Raw genomic sequence first — 23261 nt, forward strand, 5'->3', positions numbered from 1 at the left:
CTTAGGACGCTCTACTTTTGATCACCTCTTCCCTTCTTACATGTACCAGTTGCCCAGTATTTTAGTCCCACCTTTTTTTTTTACCTCTCTCAGTTAGTCTTTATTATTGTTATTAAATTTTATACTACCAATACTTGATTAGTAGTATTACTAATACTTCACATTTTTACCTTTTTCCCCCTCACTATACCTTCTTACATTTCATTTCTTCCTTTTAAAGTAAATTCTTTAGTAACTTTTTTCAGTGAGTGTCTGTTAGTGGCAAATTCTGCCTTTAACCAAAAATGTCATTTACTCTCACTATTTTATATAATTTAGCTTATCACAGAATTTTAGGTCAACGTTTATTTTCTCTCAGTGTTTTGATGATATTCCTCTGTCATCTGTTCTGTTGTTGCTGTGGGGAAGTCTACTATCAATCTAATAGTCTTTCTTGGTTATTTTCATTTCTCTTGGATTGTTGTCAAAATTTTGCCCTTGATTTTGGTGTCCTACAGTTTCACTATGATGTGTGTGTGTGTGTGTGTGTGTGTGTGTGTGTATGTGTGTGTGTGTGTGTGTGTGGTGTGTTCCCTGAATCTGAGGATTCATGTCTTTCATCAAATCTGGAAAATTCTCTCATGGTTACTGTTTGCTGGTACATCTTTTTCCTTCTTTTTACTTTCTATCTACTTGCTTTTTTATCCAGTCTGAAAATCTCTGCCTTTTGAATGGCGGTGTTTTGTCTACTCACATTTAATGTGGTTATTGTTATGGTTGGATTGTCTCATGTCATTTTTGTTCCTCTGTTCTTCCTTTACTACCTTCTTTTGTATTAAATACTTTGTGTACCATTTTAATTTCTTTTCGTTAATTCCTTTTTACTATATTATTCAAGTTATTAGTGGTTGCACTAGAAATTACAATGTGTATCTTAACTTATTAAAATCTAATTGATTCTGGTAAAATACAGAAGCATTGCTCTAATATATCTCCTTTCTGTCTCCCTTTTCTGTGCTATTATTGTCATATGTATTACCTATACCTGTGTTATAAACCTAAAAATTATTATAAACCAATAATAGTATTATAATAATTGCTTTGCTTACGTCTTTTAAAGAAGTTGAGAGAAAAAAATGTGAAAAATATATTTATAGACCTATTTATATTTACTCACATATTTACCATTTCTGGTGCTCCTCATTTCTTCCTGTGGATTTGAGTTACTACTGGTTGTCACTTCCTTTTAACCTGAAGAACTTCCATTAGTATTTCGTGTAAGATAGTTCTGCTGGCAATAATTTCTTCAGTCTGTATTTATTTGGAAATGTCTTTATTTTTACTTCATTTTTTGAAGGATAATTTTGCTGGATATAGAATTCCTGGTTGACAGTTTTTTTCTTTTAGCAGTTTCACTATACCATTCCACTGCCTGTGGTGTTCATTGTTTCTGATGAAAAACCAGTTTTTAATCAAATTTTTTTTTGTATGCGATGAATTGTTTTTCTCTTGTTGCTGTTAAGATTTTCTTTTTGTCTTTCAACATTTTGACTGTAATGTGTCTGGGTGTGGATCTCTTTATGTTTAACCTACTTTGGATTCATTGAGTTTCTTTGATCTGTAGATTGTTTTTCATCAAATTTGGAAAGTTTGGGGCCATTATATTTTCAAATACTTTTTCTTCCTCTTTCTCTCTCTCTTCTTCTGGGACTCCCATTACATGCATACTGATATACTTGATGTTGTTCCATAGGTCTCTGAGGCACTGTTCATTTCTATTCAGTCATTTTCCCCATTCAGTTCTTTATATTGGATAATCTATACTCATCTATCTTCAAGTTTACTGATCACTTTTTATGCTGAGCCCTTCTGGTGAATTTTTAATTTCAGTTATTGTACTTTTCAGCTCTAGAATTTCCATTTGATTCTTTTCTTGTTCTTTTTAAAAACTAATTAATTAATTAATTTTTGGCTGCCACTTTTGGCTGGTTGGGTCTGCGTTGCTGTGTGAGGGCTTTCTCTTGTTGCGGCGAGCGGGGGCTACTCTTCATTGAGGTGTGTGGGCTTTTCACTGTGGTGGCTTTTCTTTGTTGCGGAACAGGGGCTCTAGGCTCATGGGCTTCAATAGTTGTGGCACGCGGGCTCTAGAGTGCAGGCTTAGTAGTTGTGGTGCATGGGCTTAGTTGCTCTGCGGCATGTGGGATCTTCCCAGACCAGGGCTTGAACCCATGTCCCCTGCATTGTCAGGCGGATTCTTAACCACTGAGCCACCAGGGAAGTTCTTTTCTTGTTCCTTTTTAAAAAAAATTCTCTTTGTTGTGATTTTCTATTAATGCTGTCACTGTTGTTGTACTTTCCTTTAAATATTTAAACATGCTTTCCTTTAGTTCTTTGAACATTCTTATAATAGCTGCTTTGTAGTCTTTGTCTGATAAATCAAATGTTTGGGGACATTCACATTTTCTTGTTTATTTACATGTGTCACAAATTTTTTGGTTGAATACTGAACATTTTAGCTAATGTATTGTAGCAACTCTGGATTCTTATTTTACCTCTTGAAGATTGTTATTGCTTTGTTTGTTTGTTTGTTAATCCCTGGGCTAAATCTGTGAAATCTATCTATGATTCCAGATGCAGCCTCTGATTTCTCCACTAATTTTTTTTCTTTCTTGTTTTTATTTTAAAGCCTGGTTTCCTAGGGGTTGACCCTGTCTCTGCATAGCTTAATGTCCAGCCAGAGATTGATCAGAGGTTGTGCTCAAAAACTTCAAGCCCGTAAGACTTCTTCTCTCTCCTTTTATAGTTCTATGTGTGATCTGGGGAGTACAAACACTGTGCTGTTTTCAAGCCATCTCTGGCTTTTACTTTTCACTGGGCTCTCTCGCATTTCTTTTGCACGTATGCACAGGCTCCATTGGCAAAGGATATGTGGGTGGGCTCAAGGCCTCTCTGATCTCTGTTGTACATGCACCCAGCCTCTAGTTAACCCAGACTATGTGAAGAGCTTATCAAACTCTCTGTGGCTGTCTTAGCCCCTGGAACTCCCCATCAAATCCCTGTCTAGTCTGACAGTCCCATTGCTTGCCCCCAAACAGTGCTGAAACCTCAGCCTGGCAGTGCTGCTGGTTATTCCTATCCTTGACACTATAACAGACAATGCTCAAAATTAAGTGAGCTCCCTTTGTTAGTTGCAGTGAAGCAGCTGGTTTTCATAGACTGGCCCACCCTTTTTGAACTATTGCAACAGACAGAGCTGGGAGCTTGGGTAATGGGAGCAGCCTCAGGCAAGGACACCACAGACTCATGCTGTCCTTACCCAAAGTTCAGTAGTTTTCATGAATGTGTTTCTTTGCTGTATACCTTTGATTGATTTTCAGAGTGATAAAATGGTTGTTTTTGACAGTTTTGTGCAGCTTTATAGTTGTCTTGGGGGATAGGATTTGGTATCCTCACTCTGTTGTGTCTGAAGTCAGAAGTCTGGAAAATTCTCAGTGACTATTATTAACCCTTTGAATATTGCCTCTTCTACATTTTATCGAGTGCCCCCTCTAGACCTCTTATTTGTTGTATTTGGGGCCTTTTTATTCTCTCCATCATATTTTCCATCTCTTTACCTCTCTACGTTGCCTTCTAGGTAAGTTCCTCAGATATTATTCACTATTCACTGGTTCACTATTTTTCTCTTCAATTGTGTTTCATTTACTCATTAGTTGTGTTTTAAATTTCCCCCTTTGCCCCCTAGAAATCTGATTTAGTCCCTTTTCAAATCTTTCTGGTTTTTTCAAAACTTTCTTTTTGGCCGCACCATGTGGCACGTGGGATCTTAGCTCCCTGACCAGGAATCAAATCTGTGCCCCCTGCAGTGGAAGCGTGGAGTCTTAACCACTGGACCGCTAGGAAAGTCCCTCAAAGCTTTTATTCTATCCTTATGTTTTCAGTTTTATTTATATTTTAAGTTTTAGAAAATTTAAACATTGTTTAAAAGCTATTCTGTTTTAGCTAAGGTAACACTAGCTGCAGTAACCGATAAACCTTGAATTCTCAACGGCTTCACTCAGTAGAAGCTTAGTTCTTGTTTATGTCACTGTCTGCATTAGTGATCTATTGCTGCATAATAAATTACCCCACAACATAGAGTCTTAAACAAAAAATATTTATTATCTCACAATTTCTGTGGGTCAGGAATCCAAGCACAGCTTAGCTGGGTGCCGCATGGATCAGATGTCTCACAGGCTTCATCAAGGTGTTGGCCAAGGCTGCAGTCATCTCAAGGCTTGCCTAGAGGAAGATCCCCTTCCACACTCACATGGCTGTCAGCAGGCTTCAGATCCTTGATGTGTGGGACTCACCATATGGCTCACAACATAACACAATTCAAACATAACAACTTGCTTCCCCCAGAGCAAAGACTCCGAGAGAGAGATGGTGAGAGAAAGTGTCCAAGATGGAAGCCTCAGTGTTTTTGTAATCTAATCTCAAAAGTGACATGCCATTGTCTCTGCCATATTCTGTTCATTAGAAGTGGACCAATAGGTCTAATCTGCACTCAAGAGGAGGGCACTATGCAAGGATGTGAATGCAGGAGGTGAAGATGATTAGGAGCTGTGTTAGAGGTTGTCTACCACACAGTTTAATATGAGCTCATCTTCAGTGTAGCTTTATCTTTGAGAACCCTCATCAGCCTGGGTTAGGAGTGGGTCCCCCAGAAAATATTTTTAATTAATTAATTAATATATTTTAACATCTTTATTGGAGTATAACTGCTTTACAATGATGTGTTAATGTTTGCTTTATAACACAGTGAATCAGCAATACATATACATATATCCCCCTATCTCCTCCCTCTTGCATCTCCCTCTCACCCTCCTAATCCCACCCCTTTAGGTGATCATAAAGCACTGAGCTGATCTCCCTGTGCTATGCGGCTGCTTCCCACTAGCTATCTATTTTACATTTGGTAGTTTATATAAGTCCATGACATTCTCTCACTTCGTCCCAGCTTACCCGTCCCCCTCCCTGTGTCTTTAAGTCCATTCTCTACGTCTGCGTCTTTATTCCTGTCCTACCCCTAGGTTCTTCAGAACCATTCAGAAAATATTTTTAAATTGCTTCTGTTCAACTATTCTCGGTCTGGCACCTTTTTATGTTAATTTTTAATTTGGGGGGCGTCTGGCCCATGCAGACACTGAAGGCTGGGTCTGTGTGAAGACTAGCTTGTGGGTATAAATTCTTAGGAGATTTATCATCTTTCCCCTCTCCCCAGTGCCTAGACTACAGACTAGCTCCCTTGTCATCAGTCTGTGTTGATAATTGATTTTTCTAGTTTGTCTTTTCATCAAAGCTTTCCCCTTTCCTACTTTTATGCAGGTTCCCATTTCCAATTCCACGCTTCGTGTGGGCCCAAGTGGGTGTTAAAATCTAAGCCCTTTGGTTACTGAGACCAGCAACCCCTGCCCCCGCCTCCCACCCTCCACTGGGCTGTTTGCAGCATTGGCTCACACAGTTAATATTCTGATTTTCCAGTCTCCTCTTTGCTTTTGTCCCCTGGGGACTTACCTCGCTTTCTTGTGAGCTCAATTAATGTATATAAAACGTTTGTTATATTTTATTAAGTGTTTTAGAATGTTTTAAAATGGGAGGGTTTTCCAAGGTTATCTAAACCAAATGACATATGTAAAGTATACAGGATGTTGCCTTGTCCCCAGTTGGACCCACTAACTCTAGTACAGATAATTTTCAGTTAGACCCAAACAAAGTATTTTCTTTTAAATATCCCACATCCTTGGAAATATTTACTGATTCTGAGTCTGGTTTGCAGAAAGGTTAAGGTTCTCATTTCCCAAGAGGATTCTTTGGCTTTGACTCTCCTGAAAGTGAGAGTTGAGGGGAGCAGGGTGGAAGGCAGTGTAGGGAAAATAGGAGAATTCACAGCACAATGTCACAATTTCATACTTGTAATACAGTAAAGATCAGCTCAGATGCAGTATTCCTCTGAGAGTCTATAAAAATCTACGTTTCCCTTAGGTCCTGGTCCCTTATTGGAACGCCAGAAGCTCCTCTTGGCTAGTAGAGATGGAATATGTGTAGCCCCAGAGAGTTTCACACCCTCCTTCTGTCTGCCTTGGATAGAATTGGTCATGGGACTAGCATATGGTGGGGATTTCAAGAGCTTGAGAACCCTTGGGAAAGATGGGCCTTTGAGAGGTATTGTCACTGTGATTTAAGAACCTCTTGCTACTAATAATAGTAGTTAATGTTTATTGAGCACCTGCTATATGCCAGATATTATGCCTAGTGCTTTACACAGAGAAAAGGGCTGGAGATGTAGATATAAGCCACAGAGTGAGACTCCTTCCATCCTTGGTGTCCAGACTTGAGACTGAAATGCTCTCTGCTAGGGTTAGATAAGCTTTCTTGCGCTTCAGAGGGACCCTCTGGGCTGGATTGGTTCTAGTTGGGGAGTATCTTGAGCCCGGCCTAGAAATAGCAAGAGTTAGATCAGCTCCTGAGCTTCAGGTACCACTGGTGCTTGGTACCCCAGAGGTCAAGAGATAGGAAAATGAGAGGTAGACTCACAAGCAGTCGTGAAAGTCACAGGTGCCACAGGAGTGTGGCTTGTGCCGGACAAACATGGGAGAACTTCATGTCTACAGGATCTTGGATTGATTTGTCCATGGCCTGTGATTTCTGTACACTTGTAATGAAGTTCCTTTAGAAAAAGCTGCAGACAGTCTTTCTTTTTAATTACTGGACCCATGTTGGAATCACTGAATCTCCAGCAAATTTGGCTCTGACCTTCAAAGCAGCCAAGGTGAAGAGAGGCTTATAGTTAGAGAACCCTGGGTTCAGATCCTTAGGGTGGGGACTGAGTTAATACAGGTTTAACAAGCTCTCCAGGACATTCTGATGCTCAGTTAGCCTGGCAGGAGAGACAGGAAACTGGACACTTTAGTTTTCTCACTTACATGCTGGGCATCTTTGGATAATTCATCTGCCCTCTCTGAGCCTTAGTTTGCCTATCTGTAGAATAGGATGGAAATTCCTGCTCAATTTGAGGTAGACTCTAGTGATATAATGTCATATACACTTTGGGGGCCGAGTTTGGAATCACTGAGCTGCAGTTTACACATGAGTCAAGCTACTCCTTTCTCTGTTGACTGTACATAAATATGATGCCATGAATCTTTCCTGGGAGGTCACAAGATGCAACCATGGGATACTTGCTGTCACATTCACCATGTGGATGCTACTGAGGACCTTGTCCATGACTTCCTCCAGTGGCCTCTACATAATCACCCATGGGGGAATTTCTCTTGGACTCAGTGACAAGAATAGTGTGATTGTCATGAGTGGTGGCCTGTGTCTACCAGGTAGGCCCTGAGACCATCCTGTGGCACTGACTGAGGGCTTACCTGCACCAAGTGCCTCCCTTGTTTTTCTCTGAGTTTCCTAAATCGCCCTATGAAGATGGTACCATTATCATTCCCATTTGACAGGTGATTAAACAGAGGCCCAAAACTTTAATGTTCCCAGGCCACACTGCTAGGAAGTAGCAGAGCCAGCACTTGAGTCCAGTTGAGTCTCACAACATAGCCCATGTGGGCAACCCAGAAGCTATACTCCTTGAAGCTATGGGTGCTCTGAAGCTCAGGGTCAAATGTGCAACCATCCTGTGCTCTGGGTATTGAGCTTACCACTGAACCACCTTCTTCCCTACCTTTATATTTTCTTTGTGTCAGTTTTCTCATATAAAGCAAATGAAGCTACAGCCGCTGGTATATTTAGTCTTAGTGGAGTGTTATGTGACATGCTTCCATGAACAAAATTTTTGTTTTGCTTTTTCTTAGTTGCTTCAATTTTTTTTAAACACCATGGGTTCTGCATCACAAAATATCAAAACCAAAACCAAGAACCTCAATCAGCAGTGGCTGAACTTTCCTCAGAGGATGAGGGCAGGGAAGGAACCGGCAGGCTGAACCAGAACCCTAGTTAGTGGGCAGAAGGTGGGGGAGGGCTTGGAACACTTGAAGGATGATAATTTTTGCTCTGTTATGTACCCATTAATTTCCTTCCTGCCACATCATTTTATCTCTATAGGTTGCTTTCCATCATTTTTGTAATGCAGTTGGTCATAAATAATAAAATAAAAGTTGTCCTTCCCTACAGTACCCCATCCCCATACTTGGCAGGAGGGTGGCTGTCAGCTCTCTGGTCCTCTCCCCCCAGGGTCAAGTGAGAGAAACGTGAAGGGCTGGGACAGGTGGAGAGGAAGATGGGGTGGTCTGGAGGCACCCGAGCTAGGCATCTGGGAGAGGCATGGGGGGGGTCGAGGGAGGAGTATTTAGAGGAAAGATTAGACCCCAAGGCTGGTCCCAAAGCAGGCCTGGCGAGCAGCACAGGGCAGAGGTGCCTCCGTCTTTCTTTGCAGGGGGTGAGGGTTTCTTTTAGTCCAAAGGCGTTAAGAGTCAGACAGAGACACAGCTTCTGCAGAACTAGATATATTCCTAAGGCAAAGTGCCTCAGAGACGCCCCCATCCCATCTCAGCACCACGGTAACTGTCCTTCTGGCTCCTGTACCCAGCTCAGCGAGGAGCTGAACCAGCAGCTGGAGGCCGTGTGCGGGTCCGTGTTTGGGGAGCTGGAGTCCCAGGCCGTGGACGCCCTGGACCTGCCCGGCTGTTTCCGCATGCGGAGCCACAGCTACCTCCGGGCCATCCAGGCCGGCTGCTCTCAAGACGATGACTGCCTGCCCCTCCTTTCTACCCCTGCCTCTGTCTCAGGGAGGCCCGGCTCCTGTGAGTACGCCCCCTCTGTCCCTGGCCCGGCCCTAGGTTGGAGAGCGATCTGGGTCCGGTTCTGGCCCTGGTCACGGCTCTGCTGTGTGACCTTGGGCAGATCGCTTGCCTCTCTGGGTCGGATGATGGGGAGAAGGATCCGTGGTTCTGTAGGTAGCAGCACGTGGAGTACACGTGGCTGCTGGGTCCCGTGGTACCGCGTGGGTGTGGGGAGTGGCAGACACCTGTCAGGACGTGTTTCTCACCCTATGTGTCTTTGCTTTCCCTGGCCACAGCCTTCAACTTCAGAAAGGCCCCGCCCCCCATCCCACCGGGAAGCCAGGCCCCGCCCCGCATCTCCATCACCGCCCAGAGCAGCACCGACTCCGCCCATGAGAGCTTCACCGCGGCGGAGGGCCCAGCCCGGCGCTGCAGCTCCGCCGACGGGCTGGACGGCCCGGCCATGGGCGCGCGCACCCTGGAGTTGGCGCCGGTGTCACCCCGGGCCAGCCCCAAGCCCCCCACACTCATCATCAAGACCATTCCAGGCAGGGAGGAGCTGCGGAGCCTGGCGCGGCAGCGGAAGTGGCGGCCGTCCATCGGGGTGCAGGTATGGAAGGAGGAGGCGCCGAGGAAGTTCAGGCCCCGCCCGGTTGAGGATGGATTGAGGGGGTCAGTGGGCCCTTCTGGATATAGACCTTTTCCTCGCTTACTCTTAGCTTGATCATCGACGGGGCTGCTCCAGACAGTCCCAGCCCACATCCTTGTCCCTCATCCTGGCACCATCACCCCTGGCGAGCGGAGAGCGGTGCCCAGAGGTTGGCACCTTGATGCATCTAACCTCCTGGGTCTCTCGTCTTGTTCAGGCAGATTGTCTTTTCAGGATTTGCCAGCTGGCTTGGGGCTCAGGCATCGCTTGCCCTTCTCCCTGGGAAGGACTTGCATCCCTCGGTCTAGCCCTGGCCACTGACTTCCCAATCCTGCCACCAGGTGGAGACTATCTCAGACTCGGACACGGAGAACAGGAGTCGAAGAGAGTTCCACTCCATCGGTGTACAGGTGGAAGAAGACAAGAGGTGGGTCCGAGTGGGGATATCTCAGGCTTTGCTGGGGGTGGGGTGGAGAAGAGGAGAGAGGGATGCATAACGACCTCACTGGCCTGGGCTCCCTGCACACCCTCTCTTCCTGGTCCTGAGAACAAGCCCTTTGAATGGGGAGGTGTCAGAGCAGCCACAGAGGCTCTCCATGGAGGTGTCACCAGGGCAGTCTAAAGTGAATTCTCCTTGTACCCATACCTGTCCCAGGTGCTGTGAGGTGGACAGGAGAATACAGTGGTCCCGGGAACGGGGTAGTAGGGAGAAGTAGCAGGTAGGTGCAAAGCAGGCCTTTAGCAATTGTCCTTTAGAGGGGATAACAGGATTTTTCCAATCCCTCGTTACTTCCTGTGGTGTACAAGTATGTGAACCCCAAAAGAAACAAATAAACATGAAGATTGCCTCTCAGGGGCCCCGGGCAGATATAATACTCCTCCCCACTCGGCTCATACAAGCATTTAACCAGTTGGGGGTATGCCACTATTCTGGCATTAGGTGGCCTCAGAAACAGTGTTTCCTTAATTTCAAACTGAAAAATTTGCACTGAGAACTCTGGAGGGAATACTGGGAGGAATCCCTCTGTTGTTGGCTTCCTATGGGAAGATGCTTTCTCTAATGGCCATGTGGCAGTGTCACAGTGGCCCATCTGCCCTCTGGGCTGCAGTGCTCCCAGGCCAGTGGCCCTAAGTGTGGTGTCTGGGAACCTGCCTGGGGCTGGCTGTAAGAGTTTCGTGGTAATCTGTGTTGCCCAGGCCATACCCCTTGAAGGAATAAAAGTAGAGTGCCAGAAGCAGTCCCTCACAGCTCTGTTCCCGGTTGCCATTGTTGGGTTTTAGACCTTCCCTAAATTCCCCCAACTATTTTTGGGAACCCCTGGGAGCATCTTGTGTGTGTGTGTGTGTGTGTGTGTGTGTGCCTGATCAAGACTTCTTGGGGTTCCTGTGGGGATTCATCACTTTTCTCTACTCTCACGCTAGCTCCCTGCAGCTCCATATGCTCCTGAAGCTGTAAATGCCTCCATCGGGTGCGGCAAAAAGGCGCCCTTGTTGCCCCCGTTATTACTGAAAGCTACCGTCTTCCAAATTCTTAATATTCCACAAAGATCACAGAAAAGTAGCGCTTTACGGTAAAGCCAATTCTGCAAGTCTATGACTTGAGTTCTTGAGAGGTGGGGTGGGAGTCATGGCTGGGTGCAGCTCTGTGTTCAGACCACTGCCCCCAGCTCTGATGCTGCCCATGGACCAGAAACCAAGCCCATGTGCCCCCATTTGCTCCCTCATGGGGCTTCTTGGTCCCTCATCCATATAGACCCCTGGGGGTCCCCCCATTCCTCCTAACAAGCCTGAATCCTGGGAAGAGTGCAGCAGGCATTCTACTGAGACTCAGACTATGTCAGTAACCTCTGTCATTCATTTGTGGATTGATTCATTCAGAAAATACTTATTAAGCATCTGTTAATAAGTATTATTAACACTTATTATGTCATAAGCATATGACAGCGCCTGTTAAATGCTCAGGGAAATGTGGAAGACATGACTCTTACCTTCGTAGAAGTTATGGCCTAGAAGGGAGTCAAGGCAATGAATAAACAAACCATGAGTAAAAATATGATTACACACTGTGGTATAATAGGTAATGTGATATTATTACAATTATGGTGGGAATATGAAAGAAAAAAGCAGGCACTAAGAGAGAAGGAACTTTATTTAGGTTAAGCAGGTGACATTTAAACTGAGACTTGAGGGTTGACTAGGAACACTCAGGTGATGGTCGGGGGAGGAAGCATTCCAGGAGGAGGGAATAGCATATGTGAAGGCACTGGGAGAGGAAAGAGTTTGACATGCATTGGGAACTGAAAGAAAATTCATGTGGCTGGTGTGGAACAGGACAGGACAATGGTGAGGGAGTAGATTGGAGAATAGGTGGGGGCCAGGTCATGTACAGCATGGGCATGATAAAGAACTGGAATTTAATTCTAATTAATGAGTAGCCCTTAAAAGGTTAAAGAAGGAGTGTGGTATGATCTAATTTATGTTTACCAAAGATCACTAGCTGCTGAGTGGAGAATGAATTTCAGGGAAGTAATGGTGGGTATGGAGAGGTAGAAAGCAGGATTTTTTCATGATCCAGAAGAAAGGCATTATGGACAATCTTCTGTTGGGGATCTTTTTTTTTTTTTTCCTGTTGGGCAGTACCAGTGTCTGGGAACACTATTAAGTTTTATATGTTGATTTTGTATTCAGCAGCCTTGCTGCTCTCTCTTATTAGGACCCAAAGTTTGTCTGAAAATCACGCTGGGTTTTCTATATAGTCAGTTATATTTTCTGCAGATGAGGATATTTCTTTTAAATCTGTATTTTTATAATTTCTTTCCCTTGTAATAGTGCATTGAAGAGGACTTCTAGTTTACTGTTGAGTGTAGCACTCTTATGTCCTTCCTGACATTAGTGAATATCTTCTAAGGCCCAGTTATAAGTGTGATGATGTTTGCAACGGATTTTTTTTTTTTTTTTTTTTTTTTGCGGTACGCGGGCCTCTCACTGTTGTGGCTTCTCCCATTGTGGAGCACAGGCTCCGGACGCGCAGGCTCAGCGGCCATGGCTCACAGGCCCAGCCGCTCCGCGGCATGTGGGATCCCCCCGGACCGGCGCACAAACCCGTGTCCCCTGCATCGGCAGGCGGACTCTCAACCACTGCGCCACCAGGGAAGCCCTGCAACAGATTTTGTTGGATACTATTGATCAGGTCAAGGAAATTCCCTTCTAGTCCTAGTTGGCTAAGAGCTTTTAATTTTTATTTTTTAATAAAAAATGAGAGTGGAATTTTATTGAGTGCTTTTCCAGAATCTACCTAGATGATCATAGATTTAATACTTTCATCTGTAATGTGGTGAATTATATTAATAGATTTTCCATGTTGACCCATTCTTTCATTCCTGGGATAAATCCCACTTGATCCCATTATCAGTTTGGATTAAGTTTGGCTGTAACAGGGTCTCAATAGTGACTTCAGTATATTTCTCTCTCACCAAGAAAAAAGAAAAAGGCTGGATGTAGAAGTTCAGTGTCAGGACCCCAGGCTCCTCCTGTCTTGCTGATCTTCTACCCTTTGTATATCACTCATAACCAAGGAGCTGGTGCTCAAGCCCCAGCCATCCTGTCTGCATTCTGAGCAGCACCAAGGAGAAAGAGAGAAGGATGCAGTTCTTCCTTTTAGAAAGACTTCCGGCGGGAATTCCCTGGCAGTCCAATGGTCTAGGGCTTGGCACTTTCACTGCCATGGCCCAGGTTCAATCCCTGGTCGGGGAACTAAGATCCCGCAAGCTGCTCGGTGAGGCCAAAAAAAAAAAAAAAAAAAAGAAAAAAAAAGATTTCCTGAAAGTTACACACAACACTTTCCCACATCATACTGGCTAAAAACTCATCCCGTGGTGGCATCTAGCTTCAAGGGAGGTGCTGTGGAATAGTCTCTTATTGGGAAGCAATGTGCAATGAGCAGAGCTGAAAATCAGGGTTCTTATGGCTAAACACAAAGAGAAGAATGGGAAATGGAACTCTAACAGTTTTTGTCACAGTCTTGCTGTATTATTTTCATATAGATTCCTGGATTTTTGAATAGCTGTTATTTTATTTAAGATTTTTATATTTATGTTCATAAGTGATATCGGCCTACAATTTTGTTTTTATTGTTGTTATTCAGTTCAGGCATTAAGGTTATGCTAAACTCCTAAAATGAGTTTGGTAACATTCTCTCTGTTCTGTTCTTTGAAATGATTTGTGTAAAGTAGGAATTATCTATTCCTTAAGGTTTGGTAAAGGTTGCCTATAAAACTATCTGGGCCTTTTTGGGATAAGAGAAACTTTTTGAACTACAGCTTCAGTTTATTTCATGGTTATTGATCTATTATGGTTTTATTTTTCTTCTTCAGTCCATTTTGATGATTTATATTTTTCTAAAAAATGGACCATTTAACAAAAATTGACAGTTTTCAAAATTTTTGGTACAAATATTCTTTCTCATGGTATTATAATTTTACACATTTTTATTATATTTATAGGTTATGCCCCCCTTTTTATTCCTAATACCACATGCTTATACCCTACCTCTCTTTTTTGATTCATTTTGCTCAAGGTTTGTATATTTTATCATTTTAATATATTTTTAAAATTATATTTTATTAGTCTTAAAAAAACTAGCTTTTGGTTTGGGTGAGCATCTCTATTGTTTCTCTTTTAGCTTTAATATTTCCTTTCTTCTACTACTTCTCTGTTATTTTCTTTCTTCTACCATATTTGATTTTATTCAGCTTCTTGAACACTATTTCTTATTTTCTAACATGTTTTTAAGGCTATAAATTCCCTTCTAACTACACTGCTGTATCTGTATCTCATACGTTTTGGGGTGCAGTGTTTTCATCGTTCAGTTATAAATAGTTTGTAACTAACTTCCTTTAGGAAGTTTATCATAACTTACTTTTTAACTTGTAAATTATTTAGAAGAATTTTTTATTTTTTAATTTTTTTTAGTTTCGAAATGTATTTTTTGGTTTGAGGGGCTCCTTTTCACTTCTGATTTCTAGATTTGCTATATTGTGGTCATGGAATGCATTCTGTATGATATTTATTCCTTAGAATTTGTCAAGGCTTCCTTCATCATATACACATAGCATATATACGGTCAGACTTATAAATTGCATTTTTCAAATGTTTATCTTTGATATTTTTTGGATGTCTGATCTAAGAGTTCTGAGTGAGGTGTTTTAAAAATGTCTCACCATGATTGTGAATGTGTCATTTTCCCTGGGAATTTTATCAATTTTTTCAATTTAATTTGAAAAATTAATTTTAATTTTTTAATTTAATTTAATTTAATTTAATTTAATTTAAATTTTAATTAATTAAAATTTAATTTTAATTTTTTAATTTAATTTTCAATTTAATTTATCAATTTAATTTGAGAGAATGCTATTTAGCATTCAGGCTTATGATTGTTGTGTCTTCTTGGTGGGTTGGCCCTTTTATCATTAAATAGGATGCTTTTCATCCTTACTATTGGTTTTTGCCTTGAAGTTGATTTTGCCTGATTTTATTGCTACGTCTGCTTTCTTTTGATTAATTTTCCATTATATCTTCTTCCATCCTTTGTCTTTCAGCCTTCCATAGCCTTATGTTTTACATATGTTGCTTGTAAGCAGTATGGAGCTAGAGTTAAGTAGACCTATTTAATCCATTTATATATTTTTTGATTACTGATTTATTTGGCCTTATTTCTATCATCTCTTTAAAAATTTTCTACTGGACATGCTTTTTTATTGTTTTCAGTTCAGGCATTAAGGTTATGCTAAACTCCTAAAATTAAGTAAAGTAGACCTATTTAATCCATTTATATATTTTAATCCTATTAAATCCACTTAATCCATTAAGTAGACCTATTTAATAGAGTTAAGTAGACCTATTTAATCCATTTATATATTTTTTGATTACTGATTTATTTGGCCTTATTTCTATCATCTCTTTAAAAATTTTCTACTGGACACGCTTTTTTTTTTTTTTTTTTTTTCTTTTTTGCGGTACGCGGGCCTCTCACTGTTGTGGCCTCTCCCATTGCGGAGCACAGGCTCCGGATGCGCAGGCTCAGCGGCCATGGCTCACGGGCCCAGCCACTCCACGGCATGTGGGATCTTCCCAGACCGGGGCACGAACCCGTGTCCCCTGCATCAGCAGGCGGACTCTCAACCACTGCGCCACCAGGGAAGCCCTGGACACGCTTTTTCTTTGCTTTCCTCCTCCCCTACTTTTCTGTCCTCTATTGAACCGATCAAGGTGACTTTATTTCTCTTGTTCCCTCCATCCCTCCACTGCTTTGGAAGTTTACGTTTTAGTAGTGATTTCCCTCAAATTTTAAACAAATATACTTAATTTCATATGTCTCTGATAAAGTCTAAAATTAGTTAGTACTTCTATCCTGAAATAGGCACAAAACAAGAACCTTGGTATACTTTAATTTCCTTCTTAACTCCCTCCTCCCATTTTCCATGTTTTTATATATATATATATATATATATATATATATATATATGTTTTAAATTCTTCCTTCATTGGTAAAAAAAAAGAGTGATTCTACAAAGCAATCTCAAGGGCCATCAAAGTGTGAAAGCCATCAGGTGTGTCTGGCAACAGGCAGCTTCCTCCTCCTTCAGGGCAGAGCCAGTGCTTCCCATGCCTTCCAGCCCTGAGTCAGCACTTTTTTTTTTTTAACATCTTTATTGGAGTATAATTGCTCTACAATGTTGTGTTAGTTTCTGGTGTATAACAAAGTGAATCAGCTATATGTATACATACATCCCCATATCCCCTTCCTCTTGCGTCTCACTCCTACCCTCCCTATCCCACCCCTCTAGGTGGTCACAAAGCACCGAGCTGATCTGCCTGTGCTATGTGGCTGCTTCCCCCTAGCTATCTATTTTACATTTGGTAGTGTATATATGTCCATGCCACTCTCTCACTTCATCCCAGCTTACCCTTCCCACTCCCCGTTCTCTATGTCCATTCTCTATGTCTGCGTCTTTATTCCTATCCTGCCCCTAGGTTCTTCAGAACCATTTTTTTTTTTTAGATTCCATATATATGTGTTAGCATACGGTATTTGTTTTTCTCTTTCTGACTTACTTCACTCTGTATGACAGACTCTAGGTCCATCCACCTCACTACAAATAACTCAATTTTGTTTCTTTTTATGGCTGAGTAATATTCCATTGTATACACGTGCCACATCTTCTTCATCCATTCGTCCGATGATGGACACTTAGGTTGCTTCCATGTCCTGGCTATTGTAAATAGAGCTGCAGTGAACATAGTAGTTCACGTCTCATTTTGAATTATGGTTTTCTCAGGGTATATGCCCAGTAGTGGGATTGCTGGGTCCTATGATAGTTCTATGTTCAGTTTTATAAGGAACCTCCACACTGTTCTCCATAGTGGCTGTATCAATTTACATTCCCACCAGCAGTGCCAGAGGGTTCCCTTTTCTCCACACCCTCTTCAGCATTTATCGTTTGTAGATTTTTTGATGATGGCCATTCTGACCTGTTTGAGGTGATCCCTCATTGTAGTTTTGATTTGCATTTCTCTAATGATTAGTGATGTTGAGCATCCTTTCATGTATTTGTTGGCAATCTGTATATCTTCTTTGGAGAAATGTCTTTTAGGTCTTCTGCCCATTTTTGGATTGCGTTGTTTGTTTTTTTGCTACTGAGCTGCATGAGCTGCTTGTATATTTTGGAGATTAATCCTTTGTCAGTTGCTTCTTTTGCAAATATTTTCTCCCATTCCATGTTATATTTATCTAGTATTTTGATTATACCTCTTTAAAAAACCCTGCCTTTAAAACCCTTTAAAGAATCTGTTGTTGTTATATCTTTTATGGTTTAATAGTTTGGATTTACAAACATGTTTTAACAATTTACGTGTTCACTATTGCTTGTTACTGCCCACTGCTTCCTCCTGGGTTCAATTTCCTTTATGCTCAAGCATTGCTTGAGCTTGGGACCAGTTTTAGAGTTAATATCTCAGCTTGAGGTTTCTGTATTTCACTGGTACTACTCATTCAAACCCCGTACCCACAACCAGAGCAGCCTTAATATTCTGATTTCTCAGCATCCTACTTCCAGGCCACATACCTGAATCATGACATGAATTTTCTAGTCCACATTTGTAAATGAAACCACCTTTTTTTTTTTGGCTGCTGGCTTTATGCGCGGGGTCTCCTTCCAGGTCCGCAGGATGCAGAGGCTTGGGGTCTCTCCTTTAATCCTCCCTGGGCGTTACCATCTAGCCTCTAGGATATATCTGGCCCATAGTCCTGTGGCTCACTTGGCTTCGGTTCCCTCTCACCACTAAGGTTTTGAATTTCCTTTTTGTTTCTGATACCTGAAGATGTCTCTTTCCTGCTTTCAAGCTTGGCATTGTAGCAAAACCATCTTTTGGGCTCTATTTGATCCAGCATTTCTATAGGTATGGGGGTGGGGTGGGTGGGCACTTCCTAAGTTAGTCCAGTCCACTACATGGATCAGTCGTCAGCAGCAGTTACAGAGAGAAGTGGGACCAATTTTGGAAGCGTTTGGAGTGAAGTCAGGGAAGGGTGGGGACAGGCAGAGAATGAGGTCTTCCTTGGTCTTGTGTAGGTGCTTGGGGAGGTTTGGAGGGGTGGGCAGGGGAGAGGAGAAGGTTTATGGATAAATGTCTAAAGAACTGGATTGCTTGGGACAGGTGATCACACTGGGAATCCAGAGGGGGTGACAGGTGGGGAGAGAAGAAATCTGGCGCATCTTTCTGGCCAGGCTCCCTTGCTTGTCTGCTGAAGGCATCCTTAGTTATACACCTGCACCGTCCTTTCTCTCCCTTATGTCCCTGGCACTTTAAGTCTGACTTACCGCACACCATGCCCCAGCTGGTACATAAAAGTGAGCCACGAATACCAGCAGCCCTTCTAGGCACACATCCAGGCCTAGCCCCCCACCCACTGCCACCCCATTTTCTTGGACTCTCTTGTCCTTGCTTCTGTCTCACTGGTCCCAGTATTTCTCTCTCTTTCTGTACTTTGGTTTAAAAAAATTGCTGGGGAGGAACAGTTTCTCCTTTTCTGCCTTTCAGGTGTTCCCTGCTAACCTATAGGGTGAGGAGTGCAGATTTATAGCCCTTTATACCTGGGAGTTGTCTGTGGGTCCGTTCTGTTGCTCATCATCAGTGGTGACTTGGCTTAGAAATAGACAGGGGTTGGGGTTGGTGCCCCTTCAGTTCCATGTCCACCGCACCTCCACCTAAGATTCATCTGTCCACAGACATTTATTATAACCCTATATTATCTGTCAAGTACTGTACTGGGCACCAAAGATACAAAGGTGAGCAGAGCCAGACACAGCCCCTGCCCTGTGAAGCTTGCTGCCATGTTAATCTAAGAACCTCCTAAGTGATGCAGAAGTACAGCTGAGAAGGAGCCACAAAGGAGAGGTGTGTACACTATGAGAGTGTGTAATAGGGGCCTTTGACCCAGGCAGAGGGGTCAGGCATGGATTTCCTGAGAATGTGACATTTGAGTGGAGATCTGAGGGAGGAGCAAAAATTAACAAAGTGAAAGTGGGAGCTGAGTGTTCCAGGCAGAAGGCCCAGCAGGTGCTAAGGCCCTGTGGTGGGAGGGAGCATCATTAAGAAACAGTTACCACCCCCATCTCAGGGCATCCTACAGCACCTGTCTTCCCGGACCCAGCACACTGTGGGCCATGATAAAAGAATGCATCAAATGTCATTGATGGACATGAGAAGTCTGTCCCTAGGGCCTTTTGAGAACATCAAAACCATGTGATTTTTGCCTCTCTCACTAATCATGGGATCCCCTTGTAGCTTCCACTTCTAGATCCCTGCCACTAAGATCTTATCTTAAATTCCAGATTTAGCAGAAACAAAACAAAGTAAACAAGTAAAAACACCATACCACCCAATTAAATTTGATTGTCAGATAAGCAATGAATTATTTTTAGTATAAGTACTTCCCAAACAGTACTTGAGACATACTTATACTAAAAAAATTATCTGTTATTTATTTGAAATTAAAATTTAACTGGGAGTCCTGTATTTTATCTGACAACCCTACTTAGATCCCCTTGTGCCCAACCAGGGCTCCCTGGAGAACTCTGTGTTGGAAGTCCACCCCTCCCTCAGCTTCATGATCATTTCCGGCTTTGGGACCTTGGGAAGGGAATGTGCAGAAAGAACAGGAAGCTTCCATCCTCATGAAGTTATATTCCAAGAGCAGTCCTGCAAAAGCAACGAGTCGCTGACTGACCACAAGCCTGGGGTGTGGACACTGCCTCTATTCCTCAGCGTCAACTCCAGGATGGTCACGACTCTTCCTCAACTCCCACCCTAGCCCCACCTCGGCATCACTGTCACAGCCCCCAGCCTGCGGTGGTGCACTTGGGGATTCCTGATTGATTATATGTTTAAACTCTTAGATGCTTTCTCAGAGAGGGAGCTGCTATAATGGCTGAGCCTTGCTGAAATGTCCACGCCCATTCTCCCTCCCACCCCCCCGCCAGCCTGCTGTCAAATACTCCTGGCAAAACTTCTTGACAACTCCTGGCTGTTGATCATTCCTTGGACAGTATGTCTCATGGGATAAGCCAGTTTCTTCCCAGAGCCTTTTGTGTTATCCCTTAGAGAATCACAGGAGAAACATCTCCCAGAAGTAACCATGATAACTTGCAGAATCATCAGGAATGTGAGCATTGTCACCCTAAAGGACTTGAGGGGAGGAGGCCTCCTCAACCGTGTTAAAAGGCTTGGGGAGAAAATATTGTAAAAGGCATTGTTATGAATTAGTGATGATTCATAACTGAAGCCAGTTTCTCTCCTGTGTTTGCAGCGATTGGTGAAGACTGCAGCAGATACTGCCAAATCCAAAACTAAATAGGGACATAAGCCTTGGACTTCACTACCCTGAAAATGGATCAGTTAGAGTTAGGATTAGGTTTGGCTGTGAGTTACAGAATACCCCCAAATGACAGTGACTCAAACATGATAGAAGTTTATTTCCCTCTTGCTTAGAAGTCCAGAGAGTCAGTTGAGGGCTGGTACGTGCTCCGCAGTGTCAGACCCAGCCTCCTTCTATCTTATTGCTCCTCCATCCTCAGCACGTGGCTTCCATCTCATGTTCCAAAATGGCTGCTTGAGGTCCAGCCATCATATCTACATTATGGTCAGCAGGGAGGAGAAGAGAACAAAGAAGGGCCTGCCCTCTCCTTTTAAGGACATTTTCTGAAAGTTGCACATACTACTTCTGCTTATAACCTATGAGCTAGAACTTAGCCACATAGCTACACCTAGCTACAAGGGAGATGGGTAAAAGAATCTTTATTTGAAGGGGCCCTGTGTCTAGCTTAAAATCGTGGGATTCTTTTACTAAGGAAGAAAGGAGAATGGATGTTGGGGGATGATTCGTAATCTCTACTATCCTCCCTTCCAACCAACCAACCAAATAACCAACGTTTATTTGAGGAAGTGCCCAATTTAGTAAGGGAGACAGATATGTAAATAACTAACTACAATACAATGTGATATGGAGTATAAAAAAGGTTTTATTCAGAGTGCTGTGGGAGAACAGATGGGAATGATCAACAGCAATCATAATAATCAATAACTACAATGGTCTGGCTGGGTTCTCAGAGCTACACTCCCATTGTTTTACTTGTCCACCTCCCTTTTTTATTCAGTGTGAGCTACAAACCTTCCTGCCTCACCATGTCACAGCTAACACTTGCAGTGGGCAGGCCACGTGCTGTTCTAAGTTTCCTAGATACATTATCTCATAACAATCCTGTGAGTAGGTACTATTATCATTCTCATTTATAGATGAAGAAACTGAGGCACGAGCCATAGAGCTGGGTTTTGGACCCGGACATTCTGGCTCCAGCGCATACATGCTTAACCACTCTGCTAGCCTACCTTCCTTAAAACTATTCATTCTCATTCCCTCCCCCAGCCTTCTCACCCCCAAATCTCCAGCAGACGACCTCCCTGCTTACTTCTTTGTAACGACTGAGGTCATTGGTGGGACCCCTCTCCACTGCCGGACCAGCCTCCAACTGCATCTCTTTCCTTGCCTCCTCCAGCAGTCCTGCCTCAGGGGTTGAGGCATCTGCCTTTCTGGTTAAAGCTGCTCCTGTCCCTCCGTCCTAGGAAGGCAGTGGAGTGTAATGGTTTAAGAGCTGGCCTCTGCAGACAGACTGCACTAAATTAATAAGTGTCTGGTCTTAGGAAGTCACTTAGGTTCTCTAAGCCTTAGTTTTCTCGTCTGTGAGTAGGGGTGATACTAATGTGAGGGCCGAGCATATTGATTCATGTAAAGTGGTTATTATTTGTTCCCCTCCTATCTGGTCCTTGGATTACTGCCTCTCTCTTCTCTAGCTTGAATTGACTTCTCTTTACAGGTTGTATTAGTTACCTACGGCTGCTGTATTATTACAGCACAGTATTATAGCCACTAATTTAGTGGCATCCAATAGTCCATATTTATTATCTTACATTTCTAGAGGTTGGAAGTCTGAACTGGGTTTCACTAGGCTAAAATCAAGGTGTTGGCAGGACTGACCCCTTTTGGAGTCTCTGGAAAGCATCCATTTTTTCACCTTTCCCAGTTTATAGAGGCTGTCCGCATTCCTTGGCTTGTAGCCCATTTCTGTCTTCAAAGCCAGCAACGGCGGGTTGAGTCCTCACAGGCAATCCCTCCAACCTTGATCCCATTGTCCCATCTGCTTCTCTGATTCTGACTTTCCTACCTCCCTCTTTCACTTATAAGGACCCTTTTGATTAAAATGGACACAACTGGAGACTGCAGGATCTCGTCTCAAGATCCTTGACGTAATCATTTTTGCAAAGTCCTTTTTGCTGTGGAAGGTAACATATTCATAGGTTCTGGGAATTAGGACATGGACTTTTTTGGGTGGCCATTATTCTTCCTACCCCTTGGGGATATGGCATGTGAGAAGCATCCAGATGTCCCTCCTTTTTCTCCCCCTCAAGCTCTATGCAGATACAATTGACAAATAACCAGATCATGCCTTCCTTAAAGGCACATTGTCTTCTTTCTTCCTTCCTTCTCAACCAAGCCCTTTGGAAGAGTTGTCTTGCCTAGTTTTCTCCACCTCGTGACAACCCCCTCCCATCTGCGTCTGCCCCCATACTCCACCAAACTGACTCTTGCCCTGATCACCAGTGGCTTCCATATTGCCAAGTCAATGGACACCTTTCATTCTCAACTGGCTGCATTTTCCAGTTGGCTGCTCATTCCTGCTTGAGACCCTTTTTTGAGGATTTCATCCTTTTGTGGTCCCCTGTCTGCCTTTAGGTGACTTTCTCTTGATTTTCCTCCTCTTCCTCTCTGGCTTAGACATGCCTGGGGCTCTGCCGTCTCCACTGGCCCCTGAAATGTCTGTGTTCCCCAGGGCTTTGCATCTTTGTTCCATTTCTCTTTTCTTGGGTGATCTTGTCTCACACTGCTGGTTTTAAATGCCACTTGCACAAAGATGACCATTCCTGCTTGTGCTGTGCAGATCTCTGGCTCCTGGCTGGAAGTGTTGGTGAAGATTGTGTTTCCAGTAATCCCATAAGCTCCTCAATTTCTTTGGTCTTCCTTCAAGTAGACACAGTGAGAGAGCTACTTGAGGTACTGACTTGAGAACCATGAAGCCTGGGGCATTCATGCTTCTGTTCCAGACTGCGTGGCCTACTTCCATCAAGACACAGTGTGGGGCTTCCCTGGTGGCGCAGTGGTTAAGAATCTGCCTGCCAATGCAGGGGACACAGGTTCGAGCCCTGGTCCGGGAAGATCCCACATGCCACGGAGCAACTAAGCCTGTGCG

General features: G+C 43.2%; 1 protein-coding gene across 5 annotated transcripts in view; it reads left to right on the top strand.

Annotated features, from left to right (window-relative positions):
• The window catches only part of DLGAP3 (DLG associated protein 3), a 66081-nt gene that overhangs the window by 31957 nt on the left and 10863 nt on the right, over nt 1–23261 (top strand). For all 5 annotated transcript variants that reach the window (XM_060308106.1, XM_030865410.2, XM_060308098.1 and 2 more), the window contains 3 exons: nt 8561–8774; nt 9050–9363; nt 9744–9829. In XM_060308106.1, coding sequence (XP_060164089.1) covers nt 8561–8774; nt 9050–9363; nt 9744–9829 — 614 coding nt within the window. The remainder of the gene's footprint in view (nt 1–8560; nt 8775–9049; nt 9364–9743; nt 9830–23261) is intronic.

The sequence above is a fragment of the Globicephala melas genome, chromosome 1, assembly GCF_963455315.2.
Source record: "Globicephala melas chromosome 1, mGloMel1.2, whole genome shotgun sequence".
Taxonomy (NCBI): domain Eukaryota; kingdom Metazoa; phylum Chordata; class Mammalia; order Artiodactyla; family Delphinidae; genus Globicephala; species Globicephala melas.